The sequence below is a fragment of the Hyla sarda genome, chromosome 5 (genome assembly GCF_029499605.1).
Source record: "Hyla sarda isolate aHylSar1 chromosome 5, aHylSar1.hap1, whole genome shotgun sequence".
In the NCBI taxonomy this organism is placed as follows: Eukaryota; Metazoa; Chordata; class Amphibia; order Anura; family Hylidae; genus Hyla; species Hyla sarda.
In genome coordinates this window covers 89,379,681-89,407,347 of record NC_079193.1, presented here as the reverse complement: position 1 = coordinate 89,407,347, position 27,667 = coordinate 89,379,681, and the positions used below count along the sequence as shown (strand labels likewise).

The following is a 27,667-nucleotide window of genomic DNA, read 5'->3' as shown; positions in this document are numbered from 1 at the left end:
TTTTGGAAGGTTTTGTTTTCACGCCGTACAATTTCTGGTAAAAATGACATGTGTTCTTTATTCTGAGGGTCAATACGATTAAAATGATACCCATTATTATATACTTTTATATTATTGTTGCGCTTAAAAAAAATCACAAACTTTTTAACCAAATTAGTACGTTTATAATCCCTTTATTTTGATGACCTATAACTTTTTTATTTTTCCGTATAAGCGGCGGTATGGGGGCTCATTTTTTGCGCCATGATCTGTACTTTTTTTGATACCACATTTGCATATAAAAAACTTTTAATAAATTTTTTATAATTTTTTTTTAAATAAAATGTATTAAAAAAGTAGGAATTTTGGACTTTTTTAATTTTTTTTCGTTCACGCCGTTCACCGTACGGGATCATTAACATTTTATTTTAATAGTTCGGACATTTACGCACGCGGCGATACCAAATATATCTATAAAAAATGTTTTTTACGCTTTTTGGGGGTAAAATAGGAAAAAACGGACGTTTTACTTTTTTATTGGGGGAGGGGATTTTTCACTTTTTTTTTACTTTTACTTTTACATTTTTTTACATTTTTTTTTACACTTGAATAGTCCCCATAGGGGACTATTCATAGCAATACCATGATTGCTAATACTGATCTGTTCTATGTATAGGACATAGAACAGATCAGTGTTATCGGCTATCTTCTGCTCTGGTCTGCTCGATCACAGACCAGAGCAGGAGACGCCGGGAGCCGCACGGAGGAAGGTGAGGGGACCTCCGTGCGGCGTTATGAATGATCGGATCCCCGCAGCAGCGCTGCGGGCGATCCGATCGTTCATTTTAATCGCGAACTGCTGCAGATGCCGGGATCTGTATTGATCCCGGCACCTGAGGGGTTAATGGCGGACGCCCGCGAGATCACGGGCGTCGGCCATTGCCGGCGGGTCCCTGGCTGCGATCAGCAGCCGGGATCAGCCGCGCATGACACGGGCATCGCTCCGATGCCCGCGGTTATGCACAGGACGTAAATGTACGTCCTGGTGCGTTAAGTACCACCTCACCAGGACGTACATTTACGTCCTGCGTCCTTAAGGGGTTAAAGGGGTTATCCAGGAAAAAACTTTTTTTTATATGTATATCAACTGGCTCCAGAAAGTTAAACAGATTTGTAAATTACTTCTATTAAAAAATCTTAATCCTTTCAGTACTTATGAGCTTCTGAAGTTGAGTTGTTCTTTTCTATCTAAGTGCTCTCTGATGACATGTGTCTCAGGAACCACCCAGTTTAGAAGAGGTTTGCTATGGGGATTTTCTTCTAAACTGGGCGGTTCCCGAGACACGTGTCATCAGAGAGCAATTAGACAGAAAAGAACGACTCAACTTCAGAAGCTCATAAGTACTGAAAGGATTCAGATTTTTTAATAGAAGTCATTTACAAATCTGTTTAACTTTCTGGAGCCAGTTGATATATAAAAAAAAGTTTTTTCCTGGATAACCCCTTTAAGTCAAGTTGCATGAGCTGCGTAGTTGACAACTCCAGACTGGTTGCGCATCCCTGCCTTGGCTATTTCCAGTTTATCCGACTACTCCCTGCGGGAGCAGACAGGCTAGAGCGAGACGGAAAACTGAAACTGCAAGATGGGACAATGTCTTTAACATAAATGGACACTCTTATTAAAACGAATTTTTGCTATTGCACTCCTTATAGTAAAAAAAAAAAAAAGATGTTTTCTATGTTTTATTTGTGCTTAAAAAAGCTCAAGAGCACATTTTCCCCATCTCATACACAGATTTTGGACCGAAGCCCAAACACAGGAAGTGCAGCCTGGAGTGCTAAGGGGTGTGTGTCCAACCAACAGCATATGGCAGTTAAGTGTGAGAGGAGCTATGATTGGATGAGGCTGGACACCCCCCCCCCTCAGCACTCCAGGCTGCACTTCCTGTGCTTGGGCTTCGGTCCAAAGTCTGTGTATAAGATGGGGGAAAATGTGCTCTTGAGCTTTTTTAAGCACAAATAAAACATAGAAAACTTAATTAAACTAAGTATATTAGAAATATATTTTATTTACCATAAGGAGTGCAATAGCAATAACTAGTTTTAATGAGAGTTACCATTTAAGAAAAAATCATAAATATTTTACTACTTCCTACTTAAAGGGGTACTCCAGAGGAATAACATTTTTCAAATCAACTGGTGCCTTGAAGGCTTAGGATTTTTAAATAGACATACCGTATTTATCGGGGTATACCACGCACCAGCCTATAACACGCACCCTCATTTTACCAAGGATATTTGGGTAAAAAAAGTTTTTTACCCAAATATCCTTGGTAAAATGAGGGTGCGTGTGTGTGCATGTGTATACCCCGATACACTGTTTCTGACCCCGCAGAAGCCCCCAGGAAAGGCAGAGGGAGAGAGGCCGTCCCTGCCCGCTTCTCTTTCCCTGCCTTTCGGGTCCGCGCTGCTTCTGGGTCCGGTGTGGCGTATATGCGTCGTTGCGAGGTGCAATGACGAGTGGCGCGAAGTCACTCGTCATTACGTAGTGCAGTGCATAGCAACGACGCATAGACGACACACCGGAGCCAGAAGCAGCGCGGACCCGACCCCGGCAACAGGTAATCATAAAACCGGGGATGGGGGAGGCAATGGGGCAGCGGTGCCAATAGCCAGGGGGAGAGAAGCGGTGGCAGCAGGGCTCTAGACCCCAGGAAAGGCAGGGGGAGAGAAGCGGGCAGCGACGGCCTCTCTTTCCCTGCCTTTCCTGGGGGCTTCTGCGGGGTCAGAAAAGAAAAACCGGGGGGGGGGGTGGGGGGTGGGATGGGGGAGGTAATGGGGCAGTGGCTCGGGCAGTCTCTGGACCCAAGGATAGGCAGGGGCAGAGAATTGGGCAGCGACGGCAGGTCTCTGCACCTGCAAAAGCCGCTGCAGTTCATTGATTTAAGCGCCCGCTTTAAATCATTGAACTGCAGCGGCTTATCGGCGTATAACACGCAGATAGACTTTAGGCTAAAAATTTTAGGCTAAAAATTTTTAGCCTAAAAAACGATCCACGTCTGTCTCCAGGTTAGGTGTGGTTCTGCAGCTCAGTTCCATTGAAATGAATGGAACAAAGTTGTAAAACCACACCCAATCTGGAGACAGACAAGAAGCTGTTTTGGAACGAAATTTGCTGTTTTTTTCTATTCCTGGATAACCCCTTTAACACACTAGTTTTCTGTGTTGATTATAACAAATGCCATAGCAATGTAGGACCATGACCAATTTAAGGCTGGTTTCACACTTAGCAGTTGGTGAAATTTTTTAGCTGAAAACCAGGAGTGGATCTGATGTAGAGATAAACTATGGTGGAAGAATTTGCTATTTTTTCTGTGTTTGGAGTATAATCTGATAGTTTTGTAGAGCTTTTCATTTACATCGGCCTTTGCTTTTTCAGACTTGGTCTTGAGCGGGGAACAAGTGCTAAAGAAGCCCTTAATGTCATCACCTCGTTATTAGAAGAGTATGGGCAGACAGACAGTCAGGGCTACCACAGTGCCTTCCTCATGGTGGATAGAGAGGAGGCATGGGTCCTGGAGACGGTAGGCAAATTCTGGGCAGCTGAAAAAATCACAGGTAAGTGATCAGGCTAACAAATGTTGCCAGGCAGGTTGCTGAAATGCCACATTAACTTACCTATACAATCTCTATTAAAGGGGTATTCCAGCTTTAGACATTTTATCCCCTATCCAAAGGATAGGGGATAAGATGTCTGATAAGATGTCTGACCTCTATCACTTTAAGCATTAATAACTCTGGGATGCTTTTACTTATAAATTTGATTCCGAGACAATTTTTTTCGTGACATATTCTACTTTCTGTTGGTGGTAAATTTTCGTCGATACTTGCATCATTTCTTGGTGAAAAATGTGAAAATTTCAGGAAAAATTTGAATTTTTTTTTTTAACTATGAAGCTCTCTGCTTGTAAGAAAAGGGGACATGTCAAATAAATTGCATATTGATTCACATATGCAATATATTAACTTTATGTTGACATCATAAAGTTGACATGTTTTTACTTATTGAAGACATTAGAGGGCTTCAAAGTATAGCAGCAATTTTCCAATTTTTCACGAAAATTTCAAAATCTGAATTTTTCAGGGACCAGTTCAGTTTTGAAGTGAATATGAGGGTCTTTATATTGGAAATCCCTTATAATGGACCCCATTATGTTGGGAATCCCTTATAATGGACCCCATTATGAAACTCCACCCCTCAAAATGACATTCAGAAAGTTTGTTAACCCTTTATGTGTTTCACAGGAATAGCAGCAAAATGGAAAAGAAAAATCAAAATCTAAATTTTTTTCACTAACATGGTATTGTAGCCCCATTTTTTTCATTTTTACAAAGGGTAAAAGATAAAAAGGCCCCCCAAAACTTGTAATTAATTTTCTCTCAAGTAAGGAAATACCTCATATGTGGATGTAAAGTGCTCTGTGGGTGCAGTAAAGAGAAGGAGCGACAATGGGATTTTGGAGAGCAAATTTTGCTGAAATGGTTTTTGGGGGGCATGTCACATTTAGGAAGCCCCCATGATGCCAGAACAGTAAAAAAAAAAAACACAAGGCATACAATTTTTGAAACTAAACCCCTCAAGGAACCTAACAAGGAGTAAATTGAGTCTTTACACCCCACAGGTGATTGACGAACTTTCGCTAAAGTGGGACGTGAAAATGAAAAATTTTATTTTTAACACTAAAATGCTGATCTTACCACAAACTTTTCATTTTCACAAGGGGTAATAGGAGAAAATGCCCCCCAAAATTTGTAACCTTATTTCTCTCGAGTAAGGAAATACCTCATGTGTATGTAAAGTGCTCTGTGGGTGCACTACAATGCTCAGAAGGGAAGGAGTGACATTGGGCTTTTGGACAGCGAATTTTGCTGAAATGGTTTTTGGGGGGCATGTCACATTTAGGAAGCCCCATGATGCCAGAACAGTAAAAAAAAAAAAAAAACACATGGCACACTATTTTGGAAACTACACACCTCAAGTACACTAACAAGGGGTAAAGTGAGCCTTAACACCCCACAGGATATTTACGAACTTTCGTGAAAGTAGGACGTAAAAAAAAAAAAAAAAAAAAAAAGCCTAATTCTCTCTCCAAAAGCCCAATGTGCCTCTTTCTCTTCTGAGCATTGTAGTTCACCCGCAGAGCACTTTACACCCACACATGGGACATTTCCACACTCAGAAGAAATAGGGTTACAAATTTTGGGTGTTTTCTTCCTATTACTCCTTGTGAAAATGAAAAATTTGGGGTAACACCAGCATTCCAGGAAACATTTTTTTTTTACATTTTCAAATCCAACCTTTAACTGTTGCAAAACTACAACTCCTAGAATGCACTGACAGACCGTACATGCTGGGAGTTGTAGTTTTGCAACAGCTGTAGGCACACTGGAGAGGAACTACCCGTGTGCCTCAAGCTGTTGCGAAACTACAATTCCCAGCATGTACGGTCTGTCAGTGCATTCTGGGAGTTGTAGTTTTGCAACTGCTGGAGGCACACTGGTTGCAATCACTGAGTTAGGAAACAGACTCTAGCTCAGTGTTTCCCTACCAGTGTGCCTACAGCTGTTGCAAAACTACAACTCCCAGCATGCACTAACAGACGAAAAGCATGCTAGGAGTTATAGTTATGCAACAACTGGGGAAGAACAGTTTGGAGACCGCTAAGTAGTGGTCTCCAAACTGTAGACCTCCAGATGTTGCAAAACTACAAATCCAAGCATGCTCAGACTGTCCTGGCATGCTGGGAGTTGTAGTTCGGCAACATCTGAAGGGCCAGATGTTGCAGCACTACAACGCCCAGCATGCTTGACTGTCTGGGCATGCTGAAAATTGTAGTTTTACATCATCTGGATGTGTACAGTTTGGAAACCACTGTATAGTGGTCTCCAAACTGCGCCCCTCCAGATGTTGCAAAACTACAACTCGCAGCATGCCAAGACTGTCGAGGCATACTGGGAGTTGTCGCTCTGCAACTTCTGACGGGCCAGATGTTACAGAACTACAACTCCCAGCATGCCTGGACTCTCTGGGCATGCTGAGAGTTTTAGTTTTGCACATCTGTAAACCACAGTTCGGAGACCACTGCACAGTGGGCTCTGGCATGCTGGGAGTTGTAGTTTTGTAACTTCTAGCAGGCCACAGTGAAGATCACTCACCAAAGAGGATCTTCACTGTCACCCGCAGTCTCCTCCGCCGCCGCCGCTGCCCCAGCTTTCCAGCACCCCCCCCCCCACTGCTCTGCCCGGACTTCTATTGGTGGGAAGAGCGGGGAATCTAAACTTTAGCCCCCAACCCCCCCTCCTGCCGTTGGTCAGTCAGTCAGTCCCTGACTGACAAATGGTAGGGGATAGGAGGAGGTAGCATTGCTGTCAGCTCGCTCCTATGCTTTAGGATTATCAGGGCTGTCTCTGACAGCTCCGATCATCCCTATTTTCCTGGCTATCCGGTCATCAGAGACCCGATCAGCCCGGAATCGCCGATCTGAATTGATCGGCGATTTGCGGCGATTGCCGACATGGGGGGGTCTCAGGACCACCCCTAGGCGATGTCAGCAGTCACCCTAGTCCGATCACCGCCCGGCGAGCGGCGGTGATCGGAAATGCGGAGGGCGTACAGGTACGCCCTCCGTCCTTAAGTACCAGGACGCGAGGGAGTATCAATACGCCCTCCATCCCCAACAGGTTAACCCCTTAACGACGCAGGACGTATATTTACGTCCTGCGCCGGCTCCCGCGATATGAAGCGGGATCGCGCCGCGATCCCGCATCATATCGCGTTGGTCCCGGCGCTCATCAACGGCCGGGACCCGCGGCTAATACCACACATCGTCGATCGCGGCGATGTGCGGTATTAACCCTTTAGAAGCGGCGGTCAAAGCTGACCGCCGCTTCTAAAGCGAAAGTGAAAATGACCCGGCTGCTCAGTCGGGCTGTTCGGGACCGCCGCGGTGAAAGGGGTTACAGTGAAATTTTTTTTTTTCATCAACTGGTGCTAGAGAGTTAAACATATTTGTAAATTACTTCTTTTTAAAAATCATAATTCTTCCAGTTGTTAATTCTTCCAGTTGTATACTACAGAGGAAGTTCTTTTCACATTTTTTTTTGTGTGACCACAGTGCTTTCTGCTGACACCTCTGTCCGTGTCAGAACTGTCCAGAATAGGAGTAAATCCCCATAGTAAACCTGTTTGCAACTGTCAGGAGCGGAGTTTTCCACCGGAGTACCCCTTTAATAGGCTTAGTGGCCAGAATAAGTATTTCAGGATTTTAGGATTATTGTAAAGTATTGGTATTAAAATGGACAATTAATAAAAGATACATGATCCAGCCAGGCCTCCTTAGACAGCAGATGGTGATGCATAGTCTTGGAAGAGAGGAAGAAGCTGGAGACACTTTGAAAATGAAAGAACTACTCAACTTCCTGTCAGGGTTGAATAAAGCAAAAGCTGAGACTAGTACAATGTGTTGTAAAACTATTTTAGAAAGTTGTAAATCTTGAGGATGTCTTATTTTAAATCAATTTTCTGAAACTGGAATACCCCTTTAATTTCTCCTAATATAGATGGTGTAAGATGTATCTGCAATCATTTCTCACTAAAGACACATATAGATCTGGAGCATCCAGAGCTTCGGAGTCATGCCCGAGGCCAGGGTTGGTGGAGTGGAGAAGAAGAGTTTAACTTTGCAGAAGTTTTTTCAGAACATACAGATGGAGATGATTGTTTGGGGAAAGAGACTGTAGAAAATGAGGGAGGTAAGAAATCCTCATACCCTGTGCAGTTGCATCATCCATTTTAAACTGAAATGTGTATGTATATAATAGGGGAGAACCTCTTGCAATTCACTAAAATATGTAAAATATGCTGACTATAATAAAATATATATATATATATTTAAAATGTACTATGCATTGAAAGGCATTACTCATACAGAGAATAAATATGACTGTTTTATAACAAAATAAAGGTCAGCCTTGTAGCTGCATTATTGCACAAGAAATCCATAATCTACATCTCTTCATCCACCCACAACTTGAACTTCCATAAAGTGTTCTAAAGTGAACAAGGAACATTAACCTAGAATTGAATCATAAAAGTTAATGGGAAATAAAGTTGCCCACAGTGTTTGTCAGTCTGCTGGACAGTAGCAAACAGTTGTGTAGAAATCTTGCTGAGAATACAGATTTACATTTCTTCCATTGTCAGCAGGCATAAGTTTAAGGGGGGAGGGGGTTAAAGTTTAGGGCTGTATTACACAGTCTGCTCTACTAGATTGGCACTCGTTTACTAAGCCTATGATATTGCTCTGTATTGGATTTCCAGGGCCACAAATATCATCGCTGGATCATTCATGCAGCCTTTAACTTCTCTTATTCATTGGCCCCCACATGCCCTATTACACAGGGCAATATGCAGCTGACAAAATGATTTTTAAACCTGTCAAAACCCTATGATCAGCTGACCAATGAGAGTTTGCTTATTTGTCGACTGACCACTGGGCCAATTACAAAGGAGAGTATTGACCTGTTCAACTCCACATTATGGGGCCTTTAAGCAGGTGTGGCTTAGCATTCTTTGTCTCCCACTGCAAACAAACTTGTGGGGGGAGGCTCCTTCTGCAGCCAGTTTTACTATTGTGAAAAAAAGAGGAAGGATGATCTCCTGTAACTCATACAGAATTCTTTATGTATTTCATTTCATTTTCAGTAGCAAAAGACAAAATAGGATTGAAGGGGTATTCCGGCTTTATACATCTTAATCCCAATCCAATAAGATGTATGATCGCAGGGGTCCCGTCACTGAGGAACCCCGCGATCTCAGTGCACTCAGCTGTGGGATCCCTGCAACATACATCTTATCCCCTATCCTTTGGATTAGGAATAAGATGTATAAAGCCGGAATACCCCTTTAAAGCAAAGGAAGATACAAAGTTACTGGAATTTTTTCCTGTGTTTTCTCTGTTTAGGGTTTCATTTAGTAATTACTTTTGTATATTATTAATAGTTCTGTCCCATCATTTATATACAGCTAAGACAGATTTAAAGCTTCACAGATGAAAGAATAAAACTGAAGGCCATTATGTCTTTTTGTCTGCTATTTGGAAGCCCTGTGATAAATGTCCGCATCTAAATGGTTGTGATCTCAAATGCATCTTTGTATGAAACAAAAACTTTTGTACAGGATTCAGATTACAGGTGCATTGACTCTAACCAAGCCTCTTTCTTGAGGTTGAATCCACAGAAGAATATGGACTGGATAATATTGGAACTATTTCAGTAACTATGAGCCATGATTTCTTTATCAGAACTGATGACCGTGGAATCAATGATAAATCTTCTTCGTAATAAAAGTAGTGGAATCTGTGTGGACACGGACACCTTCCTAACTACAGCAAGTGCAGTATCGGTAATACCCAGGGATGATAAATGGCCCTGCATTCACTTTCTCACTGGCACACCAGATCCATCAAGGTCAGTCATGTTCACTATTTAATATAGTACCATAATCTGATATGAGATCCCTACTGCAAGTCATTATTGTATCTGAAAAAATACAAAATTAGACATGAGAATATGAATGGAAATAATTAAAACAACACAAATGGTTAAAGATACCAAAATGTAACGCTAAATAACAGTATTAGCACCCCCATAATACTACCATATAGGTTCTCCATTACAACAAAGCTATGCAGGGTAAAACCATGCTGATGCCATGACAAGTTTACATGTGGTGGGAGTTGGGATGGTGGAGGATCTAGGCCACTTGCCCCTTTTTGTCTATGCTATAATCCATCATTGCTTCTGCTTGTTTTATTTTTAAGGTCTATATTTAAACCTTTTATCTTTGTGGAAGATGTGAAAACCGTCCTTAAGGTGCAGGCTTCTTGTGTAGGAGATAATCTAAGTGATTATGATCATTCACAAGGAAAACATGAACTCTATGAAGCCCATCAACGTGCACTATCTTTAATGGATGAAGATAAGGTAAGTGACATAATAAATGCACATTATATTTAGGACAGCTTTTTGTACGGGTCTTTATTCATCTCCTATCTTTTATTGTTAAATATAACTCAAAAAAATGAAATTATTAAGGTACCCTGTGGGACAGAGCATTTAAACAAGGAGTCTTGGTAGGACTCTGTAGAAAAGACATGACTCCATCTAATACTGGCCATACTTTTGAGGTAGTTGTGGGCGGAATGCTTGTCTAATCGTCTTCTGTCTCTTCCAACATCCTCATACACGTGAACACTTGGCTAATATGCATGTTTTCTCAGTGGATAATGAAGAATTAGCCACTACCAGACACCTCCTCTCCCTTAAAAACAAAGGAATTAGACATATTGAAATCCAACTGCTTGATCCTTTTCCCCTTCTTGACATTTGCCATCAGGGGAGAGTCAGGAGGACAACATATGCAACAAATGGTGAGCAGGTTATGCCAAAAGTGGTAGATTGGTAGATTTGGCCAAAGTTAATCTTATGTTTGGCCAGGTTAACACATGCATTAATAATATCAGTAAAATATTTTTTTTTTTTTTTACTACGTTCCCAAGGGCAAAGTGGCATCTATAATTCTTAAATAGAAGAAGTTTGGAACAACCAGGACCCTTACTAGAACTGATCACCCTACCAAACTATGTAATCGAGGGAGGAGGGCCTTGGTAAGAGAGGTCACCAAGAAACCAATGGTCACTCTGGTTGAGCTCCACAGATTCTGTGTACAGATGGGAGAAACTTCCAGAAGGTCAACGCTCATTTCAGCACTCCACCAATCTGGAGTGGCTAGAAAGAAGCTGTTACGCCTAGCGCTCCGGGTCCCCGCTCCTCCCCGGAGCGCTCACGGCGTCTCTCTCCCTGCAGCGCCCCGGTCAGTCCCGCTGTCCGGGAGCGCTGCACTGTCATGGCCGTCGGGGATGCGATTCGCACAGCGGGACGCGCCCGCTCGCGAATCGCATCCCAGGTCACTTACCCGTCCCGGTCCCCTGCTGTCATGCGCTGGCGCGCGCGGCTCCGCTCTCTAGGGCGCGCGCGCGCCAGCTCTCTGAGACTTAAAGGGCCAGTGCACCAATGATTGGTGCCTGGCCCAATTAGCTTAATTGGCTTCCACCTGCTCCCAGACTATATCTGCTCACTGCCCCTGCACTCCCTTGCCGGATCTTGTTGCCTTGTGCCAGTGAAAGCGTTTAGTGTGTCCAAAGCCTGTGTTACCTGAACTTCTGCTATCCATCTTGACTACGAACCTTGCCGCCTGCCCCGACCTTCTGCTACGTCTGACCTTGCCTCTGCCTAGTCCTTCTGTCCCACGCCTTCTCAGCAGTCAGCGAGGTTGAGCCGTTGCTAGTGGATACGACCTGGTTGCTACTGCCGCAGCAAGACCATCCCGCTTTGCGGCGGGCTCTGGTGAACACCAGTAGCCTCTTAGAACCGGTCCACTAGCACGGTCCACGCCAATCCCTCGCTGACACAGAGGATCCACTACCTGTAAGCCGAATCGTGACAGAAGCATTTAGAAGAGTCACATGAAAGCCCACCTGCAGTTTCCAAAAAGCACCTGAAGGAGTGTGAGAAATAAGATTCTCTGGTCTGATGACATTTTTTACCTCTTTTTATAAGCGTCATGTCTGGAGGAAACCAGGCATTGCTTAATCACCTGCTTAATACCATCCATACAGTGAAGTGGTGGGAGCATTATGCTATGGGGGTGTTTTTTTTTTAATAACTTGGACAGAGAGACCAGTCAACTAATTCAGTAAAGGGTCTGAATACTTATGTCAATGCAGTATTTTAGTTTTTTAATTTAAAAAATTAGCCAAGATTTCTAACATTCTGTTTGCACTTGTGGGAACAATGGGGGAAAACTAGAAAAAATTTAAAGGGTCTGAAGACTTTCCAAATGAATTATACGCAAATACATTAGGACAAATACATGTTAGATATAATGTGCTGACAAGGCCAATAAACTTCTGGGGCTGCAGATCACATACTCACTAACTGGACACTTATATGTATGGGGGCCTTCCAACTCGTTTATGACAGAAGAGGGAAAAGAAGGATCAAGGATCAGGAATGCTGGATTTTAATTGAACGATTCTTTTATTCTTTGAGGGCAGAGTCTAGCAGCAGCTTACCCCTTTTTTCTCCATTCACAACACATAAATGGCAGATAGCTGTTAGCCAAATGATGATATGGGTAACTTTTGACCTGCATGTTTGGAAAGAACTATATTACTTATTGTAAAAGTGACAGGTCATCAGGGGTTTGTAGCTACCTATAATCAAGATTTAGAAACTGGATAATTCACTCATTAAAAGCAAATTAGGGATGGTTTGGGGATGTTCAAATGTGGTATAGGTTAGTGTATGGTAAGTGTAACTTCATATAACTTCTGGAGTATTTCTTTAACAAGACGGAGATTTCTTTCTTTACTTTTTCCCTTTAGGAGGAAGGTGATCAACTTCTTAATATAATGTTAGATCTGGAGAAACAAGGCTTGGATGCCATTGAAGATTTACTCAGTAGTTCCAATCCAATAGACAGTGCTGAAGTAGCAGACCTTTTCTATGACTGTGTTGATACAGAAATAAAATTCTACAAGTGAGGTAATTTTTTAAAAATTTTGAGATGAAACCGGAGTACTCCGGGAAAACCCACGCAAACACGGAGAGAACATACAAACTCTTTGCAGTGCTAACCACTGAGCCACTGTACTGCCCACATATATGTGACAGTTAATGAACTGCTTGCTATGAGAAAAATTTAACCACTTTGTGCAATTGTTGCTAAAAAAAACATAAAAGTACGGCCCCTTAAACTTCTGCAAAGTTTAATGGTACCAATATCTGCCAAAACTGTCAGGTGTGCAATGCACAAAAATTATATTCATGACAAAGATGCAATGGAAATGTGACATAGTCGGATAAGACCAGTTTGACAGTTTTTTCCACCTCTGGTTGTGTGTATGTCTGGAGATCACCAATGAAGCTTACAATGTTGACGGTTTAAGCCCACTGTTAAGCATGGTGGGGGCTATTGTATGGTTTGGTGTGCTATAGTCATCCTCAAAGAAAAAGTTAAAAGAATATTCTAAGTGACATATTCCTTCCCATGGTCCAGACTGTCTTTCCAAATGGTGATGCAATCTTCCAGGATGGCAATGCTCCTATCCACGCTGCTCTGTGCATTGGATCTTGGTTTGGATAACATAAAATGAAACACAATTGACATAAATGTTCATGATTTATATTTGTCTTCTGACATATTTCAGCTAACCCCTGTATTTGTAGAGTACAAATAAGGAAAAGGGTAGATTCTATGTGGAAGATTTATCAAAACCTGTGCAGAGGAAGAGTGGAGTAGTTGACCATAGCAAGTGGTCAGATTGCCTGCTTAGTTTTTAAAAAGGCCTCTGAAAAATAAAAACTGGAATCTCATTGGTTGCAATGGGCAACAGCTTTACACAAGGTTTGCTAAATCTGCCTTTGTGTGTTAAATAAGTTATAGCTCCTGATTACTTTACCTGTAATGGAGAGTAGATTTAGGTCCCTAACCTTTAATTCCGTTCTTATGTATTTTTTTTTAGGTACCATGACAAGAATACTGCCCTCAGGAAATAAGAGCACGTGGCTGTCAACTCTTCTCCATGTGGCACCATGGCCAACGTTGCTGTGCTCTGTTTAGCTCTGTGTTTCGCTGTGATGTGTGTATGTTCAGGGAACAGAGTCATCCTCACATTCTCTATGCCTGTAGATTAACAGAACTCACCATGTTCTAACATACATTGTACTACATGTGAGGATCATAGCTGTAAAGGTGCTGTAACTAGAACATTTACACTTCTAGAGGGTTCACTATTACGAACTGAGTAAAATATTGCAAGACCTTTGTAGAGTACTGTATTAGTAATAAAATGAGAGTATGGAATGGAATTAGATTGTGTAATAAACTGAACATTTGATTAAAAAGGATTTAACAATAAATGTTTTATGAGTGTGTAAGGCCAACCAAATATTTTTTAAGGCCGACCATATATCTTAGAAAATGGACAAGCACAACAATTTATAGCTGGACAATTGTCCATAGATCCATGATATCCTGAGTTATCTTCTTTACCCCCATGGTTTTTATTAGGAAGATACTTATTCCCCTTTATATTGTAGCAAAGCATCAAATTAACGATTGGGTCACTTTGGGGGGGATTTATCAAAGTTGTCTATTTCCCGCATCAATATGGACCAAACTACAGAGGGTTAGGCTGATCTATTGTGCGCCTAATTTATCAAAAGTCACACGGCTCTAGATAAATTCTGTGCACAGACTTCAGGATCTATGCTTTAGACTGTATATAAACCTGCTCCAGCATGGTCTGACATTTCAGCGTACTTTAGGCCAATGCGACTTGTCGCTGAAAAGTCGCTTTTGATAAATTCAGCACCAATGCATTTCTGTCTAAAATAGACTAGAATGCATCATCTTCTAAAAATCCTCTAAAGCAAAAGTCGCAAAAAAGTCACACATATTTAGACTGCGACTTTCTGTGCGACAAATTTCGACTGGAAAAAACAGTGTAAATCCTTTGATAAATCTCCCTCTTTGTCCTGCATTTTGCAAAGCCACAACTGAGAATCAGTTGCTAAGACATTAAAAAAGGTGTTTTTCAATCTTTTAAAAACTGTCAGGGAGATTTATCAAAACCAGGGCAGAGGAAAGGTTGACTAGTTGCCTATGGCAACCAATCAGATTGCTCCTTTCATTTTTCAGAGGACTCTTAATAAATGAAAGAAGCAATCTGATTGGTTGCTATGGGCAACTGGTCAACTTTTTCTTTGCACAAGTTTTGATAAATCCCCCCCCCCCCATGTGTGCTTAAGAGAAGTAGAGTAAACCCCAAGTATCTTCTCACTCCCCTCTACAGGACTTAAAGTGCACCTGCCACTGTATCTATAGCTGTTAAACTGGCCACACAGTGCGGTATGGGGTTATCAAGTTAATGCCAGGATTACCTTTTGTTTCCAATAAATAAAACATGTTTTATCCCGTCCTAGAGTGTCAGAGGGGAGGGCCCAGGGTCCACTATGTGCCAGGGCCACAACACCTTTCTTCTGATGACTGACACACGTGACTTGCCTGCCTGTAGCGGCCCCGTGTAGTTTACCCCTGCATGCACCATGAATGTGTATTATAGTGTAATACTATTATACTCAACATGTGTCGTAATACTCATTGACGGTGTATGTGAGGGCAAACTGCACAGGGCTGCTGCGGGCAGGCAAGCCCTGTGTGTCAGTCACCAGGAGGAACGGTCGTGATGTTAGCAGAGAGAGATTGTGGCCGTGGGGCATTGTGAACCTTTTTTTGTGTAACCCCTTCATTGCTTCTTGCATGTTCAGTGCATTAGTAACCCCTCTCTCTCTCCACATGCCATCTATAGTGTACAGACTTTTACTAGCACTATTTCATGGCATAGGAGAGAGGAGTATGTGATGAGCTCCGATTGGCAGGAAAAGAAGCAACTGTGTAAAAATGGAGTGCCAGGAAGCTAGAAGAGGTAATGCCTTCCCTCCAGCACCTTTAACCCCTTCATGACCCAGCCCATTTTCACCTTCATGGCCTGGGCATTTTTTGAAAATCTGACCACTGTCACTTTAAACATTAATAACTCTGGAATGCTTTTACTTATCATTGTTTTTCCGTGACATATTCTACTTTATGTTATTGGTAAAATTTCACTGATATTTGTATCCTTTCTTGGTAAAAAATCTAAAAATTTCATGAAAATTTTGAAAATTTAGCATTTTTCTAATTTTGAAAGTCTCTGCTTGAAAGGAAAATGGATATTCCAAATAAATTACATATTGATTCACATATACAATATGTCTACTTTATGTTTGCATAAAAAAATTTACAAGTTTTTACTTTTGGAGGACACCAGAGGGCTTCAAAGTTCCGCAGCAATTTTCCAATTTTTCTCAAGATTTTCAAAATCGTAATTTTTGGGGCCCAGTTCAGGTTGGAAGTGGATTTTAAGGGTCTTCATATTAGAAATACCCCATAAATGACCCCATTATAAAAACTGCACCCCCCAAAGTATTCAAAATGACATTCAGTAAGTGTTTTAACCCTTTAGGTGTTTCACAGGAATAGCAGCAAAGTGAAGGAGAAAATTCTAAATCTTCATTTTTTACACTCACATTTTCTTGTAGACCCAATTTTTTAATTTTTACAAGGGGTAAAAGGAGAGAAATCACCCTAAAATTTGTAACCCAATTTCTCTCGAGTAAGGAAATACCTCATATGCGTATGTAAAGTGTTCGGCGGGCGCAGTAGAGGGCTCAGAAGGGAAGGAGCGACAATGGGATTTTGGAGAGTGAGTTTTTCTGAAAGGGTTTTTGGGGGGCATGTCCCATTTAGGAAGCCCCTATGGTGCCAGAACAATGGACCCCCCCACATGTGACCCCATTTTGGAAACTACACCCCTCATGGAATTTAATAAGGGGTGCAGTGAGCATTTACACCCCACTGGCGTTTGACAGGTATTTGAAACAGTGGACTGTGCAAATCAAAAATTTTATTTTTCATTTTCACAGACCACTGTTCCAAAAATCTGTCATACACCAGTGGGGTGTAAATGCTCACTGCACCCCTTATTACATTCCGTGAGGGGTGTAGTTTCCAAAATGGGGTCACATATGGATATTTATTGTTTTGCGTTTGTCAGAACTGCTGTAACAATCAGCCACCCCTGTGCAAATCGCCTCAAATGTTCATGGTGCACTCTCCCTTCTGGGCCTTGTTGTGCGCCCCCAGAGCACTTTGCGCCCACATATGGGGTATCTCCGTACTCGGGAGAAATTGCATTACAAATTTAGAGGGTCTTTTTTCCCTTTTACCTCTTGTGAAAATGAAAAGTATAGGGCAACACCAGCATGTCAGTGTAAAAAATTTATTTTTTTACACTAACATGCTGGTGTAGACCCCAACTTCACCTTTTCATAAGGGGTTAAAGAAGAAAAAGCCCCCCAAAATTTGTAAGGCAATTTCTCCCAAGTACGGCGATACCCCATATGTGTCCCAAAAGTGTTGCCCTGAAATACGACAGGGCTCCAAAGTGAGAGAGCGCCATGCGCATTTGAGGCCTGAATTAGGGATTTGCATAGGGGTGGACATAGGGGTATTCTATGCCAATGATTCCCAAACAGGGTGCCTCCAGCTGTTGCAAAACTTCCAGCATGCCTGGACAGTCAATGGCTGTCCGGCAATACTGGGAGTTATTATTTTGCAACAGCTGGAGGCTCCGTTTTGGAAACAGTAGCGTACCAGACGTTTTTCATTTTTTTGGGGAGGGGGGGGGCTGTGTAGGGGTATGTGTATATGTAGTGTTTTTTACTTTTTATTTTAGGTTAGTGTTAGTGTAGTGTAGTGTTTTTAGGGTACAGTCACATGGGCGGGGGTTTACAGCAAGTTTGCCGCTGGAAGTTTGAGCTGCAGCGCAAAATTTGCGCCATCTCAAACTTGCAGCACTCACTGTAAACCTCCGCCCATGTGAGTGTACCCTGTACATTCACATTGGGGGGAGGGGGCAAACATCCAGCTGTTGCAAACTCCGAGCATGCCCTTTGGCTGTCCGTGCATGCTGGGAGTTGTAGTTTTGCAACAGTTGGAGGAACACTGGTTTGGAAACACTAAGTTAAGTAATAAACTTTCAAGTGTTTTGCAACCAAACTTAGTGTTTCCAAACCAGTGTGCCTCCAGCTGTTGCAAAACTACAACTCCCAGCATGCATGGTCTGTCAGTGCATGCTGGGAGTTATAGTTTTGCAACAATTGCAACAGCTGGAGGCACTGAGGTAGGAAACGGACAATGTTTCCCAACTAGTGTGCCTCCAGTTGTTGCAAAACTACAACTCCCAGCATGCCCAGACTGCCCAGGCATGCTGGAAGTTGTAGTTCGGCAATATCTGAAGGATCATATGTTGCCGAACTACAACTTCCAGCATGCTTGGGCAGTCTGGGCATGCTGGGAGTTGTAGTTTTGCAACATCTGGAGGTCCACAGTTTGGAGACCACTGTATAATGGTCTCCAATCTGTGCTCTTCCAGATGTTAGAGAACTACAACTCCCAGCATGCCTGGACAGACTGAGCATGCTGAGATTTGTAGTTTTGCAACATCTGGAAGAGCACAGATTGGAGACCATTATACAGTGGTCTCCAAACTGAGGACCTCCAGATGTTGCAAAACTACAACTCCCAGCATGCCCAGAAAGCCAAAGGCTGTCTGGGCATGCTGGGAGTTGCAGTTTTGAAACTCCCAAAGGCAGCAGTGAGATCGCTTTACGGCGATCTCACTGCTGCCAATGAAGATGCCGCACTGCTGCTGGAAACTCACCTCCGGGACGCAGCGCCGCCGGGACCGCCGGGAGGACGCCGGGACCGCTCGGGACACCGCTCGGACGGGTAAGTGACGCCGGGGGACGGGTCAGGGACACTTAGCAGAGTGGTGTGTGTCCCGATCCCCGTGATCGGGACTCACACACCGTGCTACTAAGTTTTTTCATAGCGAAACGCTGCTATCAGCTAGTCAGATTTGACTAGCTGATAGCAGCGATCGCTGGGGGTGGGGGTGGGGGGGGGGGGTGTATGGGAGATGAAACCCCCTGTGGTCGCATGGTAAGATGACTGGCTATCAGTGATAGCCACCATCTTTCCGGGCGCTGCGGGGTGCCGCGAGTAGCGGCAAAAATGTTCATGACGTACCTGTATGTCATGGGTCGGGAACACCTTGCCACCCATGACGTACAGGTATGTCATAGGTCGGGAAGGGGTTAAAGGGGTACTTCGGTAAAAAACTTTTTTTTTTTTTTTTTTTAAATCAACTGGTGCCAGAAAGTTAAACAGATTTGTAAATTACTTCTATTAAAAAATCTTTATCCTTCCAGTACTTATTAGCAGCTGTATGCTACAGAGGAAATTCTTTGCTTTTTGAATTTCTCTTTTGTCTTGTCCACAGTGCTCTCTGCTGACACCTCTGTCCTTGTCAGGAACTGTCCAGAGTAGCATAGGTTACAATGTGTCATAAGTTATAGTGTCCCGAAGTTATCACAACATGAAATGGGACATGATTTGCAAATTACTTATATAAAAAAAATCTTAATCCTTCCAGTACTTATCAGCTGCTGTATGCTCCAGAGGAAATTCAAAAAGAAAAGAACTTCCTTTGTAGTATACAGCAGCTGATAAGTTCTGGAAGGATTATGATTTTTAAATAGAAGTAATTTACAAATCTGTTTAACTTTCTGGCACCAGTTGATGCGAAAAATGTTTTTCCCACAGGAGCAAACCTTTAACATATTACTTATTTTTAACTAACTATTTCTGACTTTTGGTGGCATAGTCTGAAGTTCTTTTCTATATTTTTTAAAGGAGTAGTCCGGCGTGCACTTTTCTAATTTTATCCGGTCCAAAATAAAAGAAAACAAACTTTCTCTTACCTGCCAACGAGCCCCCGGAGCTCCGGTACAGGTGTTTGGTCCCCGGGCTGTATTCTTCTTAATTCCTGTTAGCCCGGCACGTCACACGGAGCTTCAGCCTATCACCAGCCGAGGCGGGACATTGCTGCGGCCGGTGATAGGCTGAAGCTCCGTGTGACGTGCCGGACTACTCCTCTAATTTACTTGGGAAACGGGGAGTCTGACCACTGGGACCCCCCCTCCGTGATCACCTACCCATGACACTGGCTCTCTTTATGCATGGAGTGACTCCTCTCCATGCGCGGATTACTGTTGACCACGGCACAGAGTGATGGCTGACATTTTCTTCCATATATTTCTATGGGAAAGCCAACAAATTCATGAACGCTGTATCTCCGTCTCTCCCATACAGATACATGAAGGAGCGTGCCAGCCACTGCTTCATGCTTTGGTTGACAGTACAAAATGGTCGACCCTTTACTAATGGGGTTTTTACATGGGATGATTATCGGTAGAATGAGAGTTAATAGCTCGCTCCTAATCATTGGCCCATATAAAGGGACCAGGGATCAGCTGACAAATGAGAAAATACTTGCTAAGGTAGGCTAAGGTGTTTTTGTTTTAGGTCATCACAAATCAAGTGAAAAATAAAATCATGAGGGCAGCTATCCTCAATTGAGTGAGTGAGCAGCTATCTCACAGATATCTCACTCTCAGGAGTACAGTTATACTGCGAGTCTCAGTGTACGTAGTTTTAAAACACTTCTGCCACATTGTAGTTATATGAGCACTGACAAATTATACATTTTAACTATAGTGGGAATAAAAGCTAAGTTTTATTTTTGTATAGGGGAGTCTCTAGTTTAGGGTGGTCACTTAGAGGCATGTTCCTAAAGATGTATTGATCACGTGTGGATATGGCATACAGGGTCACTATAGCTGATTGGGGGTAGATATACAGGCTAATCCACTTACGTGTGCAACACGACAATCGTATATAAGATCTGCTCACATACATCCATTGGAAGAGAAATGAAACTTGGAACACTAACCTTGGAATCTTGCTATGAAGATTAATTGACAGTCCATGAACATGAACCACGTACCCCCCGTGACACGAGCAGAGCTGGGATGGCAGGAGCATGCACTCAGACAAAAAAAACACTTGAAAGGCTCAGTAAATGAGCGCTGATCACCAAGATTGATGCTCCAATTAGACATTTTTAGTAAATCTGGGTCACTGTATATACATTCAATGCCGGCAAAGCAGGCAGAAGCCACCAAGGTCCACCCCAATGTGTATAATGGCAGGTTAACCAAAAGAATGGTGTTAGTATTAGAGCCCCTAATGTTATACAGCAAACTGACAACAACTTGCAAGGAAAATCACCTTGAGGGTCAAAGTGCGCTACATTATTAGATGTTTTTGTACTAGAAAATATAATCTGTGAAACGGCAGTCCCACAGGAACTGCGAAGCGATCTCCCGGCTGTGGCCAGGTACCTCTGTGTATCTACTAGAAGTAGCAGATTTCCCATTGTAGAAATCTGCCACTACAAGCGGACATACAGAGCTACCTGCTGCAGCCGGGAGCTTGCTTTGCATCTTTAGAGTGAAAAACGCTGCAGATGCACCCCATGTGACCCTGCCCTAAGACTGTGTTTGGCTGCAGTGGAAGTTTTCAAGAAAAAAGCTATGAAAAACTGCCATGTGGACATGCAGTCTAAAGATAAGGATCAATAATCTTTTAATTTACAAAGAAATGAAATATTAAGTAAAATGTAATTTCTCCCCTTAAAGGGGTATTCCAGGAATTTGACTATGCTACAGGGGTTGTAAAGTTAGTGTAGTTAATATAGTGTCTGTACCTGTGTGTGACGGTTTTCTCACAATTCTTATGTGATTTTCACCCCAATATTTATTTTTACCAGCATACAAAATGACTGTTGTCTCGGATTTTTCCCAGGTTGCATTGCGGCCGAGACCTGACTCACTAGTCAGCAGATGACAGGGAGCCTGTCTGCTTCAATGGGTGGAGGGATCGCTTGGTGGGAGATATAGATCAATCTGCAACTAATGCAACAGCTGTAGGCACCCTGATTTAAAACCACAGGTATTTTGAATTGATGCAGCTCATTTATGTTTCAATGGGTGGGGTGGCTGATGTGTGGGAGGAAAATGGAATTATGGGATTTGTAGGCAAAGAAGATAACTCAAAAAGGAAATACAAGTTCACAAAAAGCTAGCCACAGTGTTATGGTAATCTCATAGCCATTTAGCCCCAAGACAAGCGCAGATCCTTCCTAATCATGTCCATTACTGTCTGCCAGGTACGTACTAAAGTCACCTTATGGTGGAGAACCCCTTTAAGAGTACGTTCACATGTACAGGATCCTACGCAGATTTGATGCGCAGGATTTGTAACTGCAGATTAGAAGCTGTGCTCAGTCATTTCGTTTATATTGAGATCTGCGGCAGAAAGTCCTGTGCATCAAATCTGCGCAGGATACTGTATATGTGAACGCACCCTAAATGTGACTTAATAAAGCTTTATTCACACCACTCATAAACTCTCAACAGCTGTTTCTAAATGAGCTTCTTCCAAGCAGAGTCTGTAAGTTCAAACAATATAAGCACTCTCATTTATTTATGTACTTACTATAAAACATCTTTTACCAGTTTATTTACGTAAGTGACCACAGAGACATCAAGAGGTTAATCTGAAAATTACTATTAGGGTAGGGTCACACGTGCCGTATTTTTCTGCCTATTTGCTTCTGCATATTTTACTACCCATTAGGGGTGTGAATCGCCAATAATTTGGCGATTCGATTCGAGATACCATGGTGGCGATTCAATATATCGCGATATTGTCATGATGGCGATATATCGCGATATTCCCTATTAAAAGCTTGGGAAAACTTATTCTACACATCAATACTACATTCACACAAAGATGTACTGTATTAAATATACATTTATTTTTTCTTAAGAACAATGAGGACTTACAAAGTCATGTTGATGCAGCGTTCACTCTGCAGCAGCTACCGCGAGACTACAGACTCAGACCAAACAGGAAGGAGAACATACGCACTCACAGGACAACTCTCGCGGGATCTTGTTCTTTCTCAGCTGCGACTCGCAGCTGAGAAAGAACAAGATCCCGCGAGAGTTGTCCTGTGAGTGCGTAGACTGCGTACGTTCTCCTTCCTGTTTGTTCTGAGTCTGTAGTCTCGCGGTAGCAGCCTGCGAGTGGGACAGAGCTGATAACAGGTACACTGCCAACTAGTGGTCAGGAGTTTAAGTGTTATAAAAGAAAAATAAGAGACAAATAGGACTGTGACTCAGTGAGTGAAATACAGTAAATGTTAATTATAATAATTTATAAAAAAAATCGATTCTCAGAATTTAAAAATCGATTCAGTATCGCGGAACAAAAAATCGCGATAATCGCGCAAATCGATTTTTTCTTACATCCCTACTACCCATTGAGGTCAATGTGTAGAAAAATCAGCTGCCTATTTTGCTACCCATTGACTTCAATGGGCAGGACAATAAGCAGCTGCAAAATAAGGCATGTGTGATACTGTACTACCCTAAGTGATTGCCACATGGATGATAAACACTACAAACCCCCCAAAAAATATTTCATAGTACATATTTCTATTAAACCATGTGATAAGCATATGAAGGCATAGCACGTACATGATAACTGTGCATTACAGTATTTTACTTTGTAATATTATAGATACCACACAGGGTAATATCATTTATTATTAATAACAATGATAATTACGTACAGGCTGATCACAATGGAGATTGAGCTATTTAGAACAGAATTGACAAAAACATACATATCGCTGGGGGCAAGTTCCAAATTTTATTATTATACCTGATAGATTCATTTCTTTGCAAACAACAGATTTGAAATTTTCAACAAAAAAGTCCCGTTGTTTGAATGATACAACTTTTCTTCTGGGAAAACATTAATAACCAATAATAAAGGTTAACAGTGTTTGCAGAAGTATTACCTTTTACCTATAATCACATTCTACAGGGTAAACATGGACACAAACAAGTTTATATATGTCCCCGGAATCATCTACTTCATAGCCTCTTCTTTACAGTCCTGGTGCATGTAAAAGAATACATTTGAGAAGCAGAATTTAGATTCCACTGAGGGTCTATTCACACAGTGGAATTTCCGCCTGAAATGAAAGCCCAATACACTTCTATGGGATTCCACACTCCCATTGACACTTTGGAAATCCTGCTTGCGGAATAGCGGGATTTCCTAAGTGTCAACCGGAGTGCGGAATCCCATAGAAGTGTATTGGGCTTTCATTTCAGCCGCAAATTCCGCTGTGTGAATAGACCCTAAACCCCCCCCCCAGATGCAGACGCCTGACTGATTCAGTAACTTGCAGACTATTGTGTTGCCTTGTTTTTCCCTTATAACTTTATTCAGTGTTCCTAAAGCTGGCCATAATTTTCTGACAGCTGTGGCCAAACTCTCATTCAAATGACAGCTACCCCCCTATACAGTTGTACACTCAGCTGAGTCAAGCATGTGCTCAGAAAGAGGGGAGTAAGCAGCTGCCAGACACCACTAGCGGCGACTTATCTCCCCTGAGAACAAAACATTTTACACATGTTGAAACTGAACTGCCTTATCCTTCTTTCTTAGGGTCCGTCCACACGGGCGGATTACCTGCGGAGTTTCCGCAGCAGACTTTGCTACCATTGACTTCAATGGGTCCGAACGAAAATCTGCAAATCTACCTCGACTGCGGCTTTTCTGCTGACCCATTGAAGTTAATGGTAGCAAATACACTGAGGAAATTCCGCAGGTAATCCACCCGTGTGAGCTGACCTTTATACAAAAGCTGACCACTGCTCCTTGTCTGAATATATGTTTATTTACACAACAGCATTGACATATAGGTATCCCCAATACTGAACACATGGTTAACCATGCAGTAGCTTTGCACAGACAATTTCAGTAATCCTGCCCACAAGTATAATTCAACTCAAAGAAATATTTAAAATATAAGATATGGTAAATTTTTCATGTGACTGATGATAAAAAATAATAATTACATAGTCATTCCAACAGGGAAATCCAAGAAATTATTTGTAATGCTTTTTGCTACAATTATCAAAATATTTCATATGATCATAGACACAAATCTGTAGAAATAAATAACAAACATTTCTGTTAAATTTATGTGAGCAAATCCCCACAAACTAAAAAACAACTTAAAGATTCAATTCAAAGAAGGTGCCCTGGTTAATGTCACCCTATTAAAGGGGTTGTCTATGATGGAGAGATGAAACTGGGATAAGCTGCAATACAAGATATGCTGGGGGTTGTTTACTATTCACCTATTCCAAATGAGCCAGACTTGTGGCTTTATTCATATTAAAAAATAAATAAATAACTGGCGTGCATGTCTTGCACCTCTTTTACAGTGTTCTAGTCACTTTTTTCCTAAGGAGGCATGGCCTCCAAAATGACACGCTGCAGGGCAGGCAAACCTGTGTATATAATAGCAATACATGGAATTCAAACAGTAATTCACATGATGCTAAATTCTGCCTCATTTTTACGCACGGAATTCCGCCTAAATGTATTGTCCATTCACTTTAAAGGGATTTTGCAAGGTCATTCACACAGCAGAATTTTTGATGTGTAAATCCAGCATTCCGCGCTCCGGAAAAATATGTCTGGTCTTATATTTTTCCAGACTTTGGCTGCAGAATCCCATTGAAGTCAATGGGGCTTGAATTTCTGCGCAAAATGCGGAATTGGTGCAGAAATAGTGCGGAATGCATGTGGAATACATGTGGAATTCATGCGGAATAAAAATGTAGCTTTAAAGGGGTATTTTGGGCTTAACTAACTTTTAACTATCCTGCCCATTATGAATAATTATGCTAGTTTTATATTTACTTGCTATACTGCTCTGCCGTGGATCGTCTTCTTTTTCTTCATTATATGGTCCCCCCAGGTCTAACGTTTCCATTTAGGTCCTGATGATGTTCGTCTCACAATCCTTTGCAGCTAGAGGCGACAGCTGGTATCGGGGCTTGGCTATTTCTTGTATTTCCTCACAAGCCAGCCCCCTGATGAAGTTTGCGGTCCATCTGTACATCCTGACGTGCCGGCGTCCTGTGATCTCAGCAATCTGCAGAATGCGGGAACGCCGGCACATCAGGACGTACAGAAGGATCGCAAACTTCATCAGGAGGCTGGCTTGTGAGGAAATACAAGAAATAGCTAAGCCTCGATACCAGCTGCCACCTCTAGCCACAAAGGATAGTGAGACAAACATCATCCATAACTAAACAGAAACACTAGACCTAGGGGGACCATATAATGAAGAAAAAGAAGACGATCCACGGCAGAGCGGTATAGCAAGTAAATGTAAATCTAGCATAATTATTGGTAATGGGCAGGATAGTTAAAAGTTAGTTAAGCCCGGAATACCCCTTTAACAAAGGCCACCTTTTTAACTGTGCTGCTGAATCATGCAGAAAGCATCCGGAAATTCTGCATAAATTCAGATCAATTCTGCAAATGTGGGAAATGCTAACATGCATTCTTCCTTGTGATCGTGGGTGGCCTTAGGCTACGTATTAGTTTTAGTAAATCGATCCTAATGTCCATTAACAGATACAGCGCTCTTTACACATGATAAAAGCACACCCTTTTTCTAATTGTTTAAATCTTTCTAAACTATGGAAGGTATGCATTATTCTGGTTGGCAACAGTTGCAACATTTTTGCACAAAACTCATTTTGCACAAAACTTTTGTGGGGACCATAGAAACATTTAATACCAGTCTCATAGGGATGAATAGAGAAAGAGACATTTGGTTTACACAATAAAGGCTATTGGATTTGGCAAGCCGGATTGGTAGTCACACCCAGCAGAACTGCAAAGGATCTTGAAAAGAAAATTTCCCCAAAGGAAATGAACTGCGTGACTATTTAGAACGGACGGCACCCACCATCTGCTCCAATAACGCTTTATTGCGTGACTGTGGCAGGTACAAACAACAGGTGCGATAAGCAACAATTGTTTCGCGCTGGCACGCACTTCTCCTCAGCTTACACTGAAATCATCCTGCACTTTAAATCCACCGCCTCCAGATGACGTAACAAGTCAGCCGACCAACACAAAGTCTTGCGGCTACTCCCCGTGTCTGCAGGTGAGGGAGTGAACAGAGAGCAAGCTCCTCCTCTCCTAAATAACTCAACCTTAGCAGAACTACACAAGGGCAGGGGGAGAGCCACAATATGTGAATGGTAGCTGACAAACGAGAAACGCAAATAGAGCTGTGGTTTAAAGTATATTTACTAAATTATACATATAATACAAAGGCACATAATAACTGTGCCCTATACAGCCATTATATGTACGAGCAATGTGATACCAACATTAACGTGATAATAAAACCAAAAGGACAAGTTACAAAAATACACTCATGTAATTTTTATCATTGAGGCCACAAGGACCTAAGGCGTCTGTTCTTAAAACCTCGCTTCTCGCTGTAATAAGAGTCTATGACGACCCCCCCCATTTTGGGGTACCAATTGATGTTCCAGTCCTGCGAATCGTAGGGTCACCATGGTGAACTTCTTTTACATGTTCTATGAGCCGAGGGCACCCCATTCCCATAGCTACTAATTTAAAGTGCTCACGTATACGTACATATAGGTGGCGAATGGTTTTTCCTATGTAGTATCGTCCACAAGGACATAAAAGTACATAAACTACAAATTTGGATTTACAAGTAATACAGTAACCCCCCGACCTACGATGGCCCCGACATATGATAAAATCGACATAAGATGGCCTCTCAGAGGCCATCGCATGTCGATGTCAGCATCGACATACGATGCTTTTATATGTCGGGGCCATCGCATTAACTGCTATCCGACAGCGCAAAATGCTTAAGCTGCTGTCGGATAGCAGTGTAATGTGCCCCAGCAGGTTCACTTACCTATCCCCGCTGCTCCGGGTCCACTTCGCGATCCTCCGGTGTCTTGCGCATCTTCTCCAGGGTCCGGGCCTTGCTTTCCGGCGTCGTTATTACGTCACTACGCACGCCGCGCCGGCGCAGCAGCGTAATAACGTCAGCGGAAAGCATGG

At 42.3% G+C, this 27,667-nt stretch overlaps 1 protein-coding gene across 2 annotated transcripts in view; it reads left to right on the top strand.

Moving 5' to 3' along the window:
• SCRN1 (secernin 1) overlaps window positions 1-15,902 on the top strand; it is a 32,570-nt gene extending 16,668 nt beyond the window's left edge. For both annotated transcript variants that reach the window (XM_056519905.1, XM_056519906.1), the window contains exons 4-9: window positions 3,419-3,597; window positions 7,600-7,791; window positions 9,342-9,507; window positions 9,861-10,023; window positions 12,486-12,645; window positions 13,626-15,902. In XM_056519905.1, coding sequence (XP_056375880.1) covers window positions 3,419-3,597; window positions 7,600-7,791; window positions 9,342-9,507; window positions 9,861-10,023; window positions 12,486-12,644 — 859 coding nt within the window. In that variant the 3' untranslated portion in view covers window position 12,645; window positions 13,626-15,902. The remainder of the gene's footprint in view (window positions 1-3,418; window positions 3,598-7,599; window positions 7,792-9,341; window positions 9,508-9,860; window positions 10,024-12,485; window positions 12,646-13,625) is intronic.
• Window positions 15,903-27,667: the final 11,765 nt, after the last annotated feature.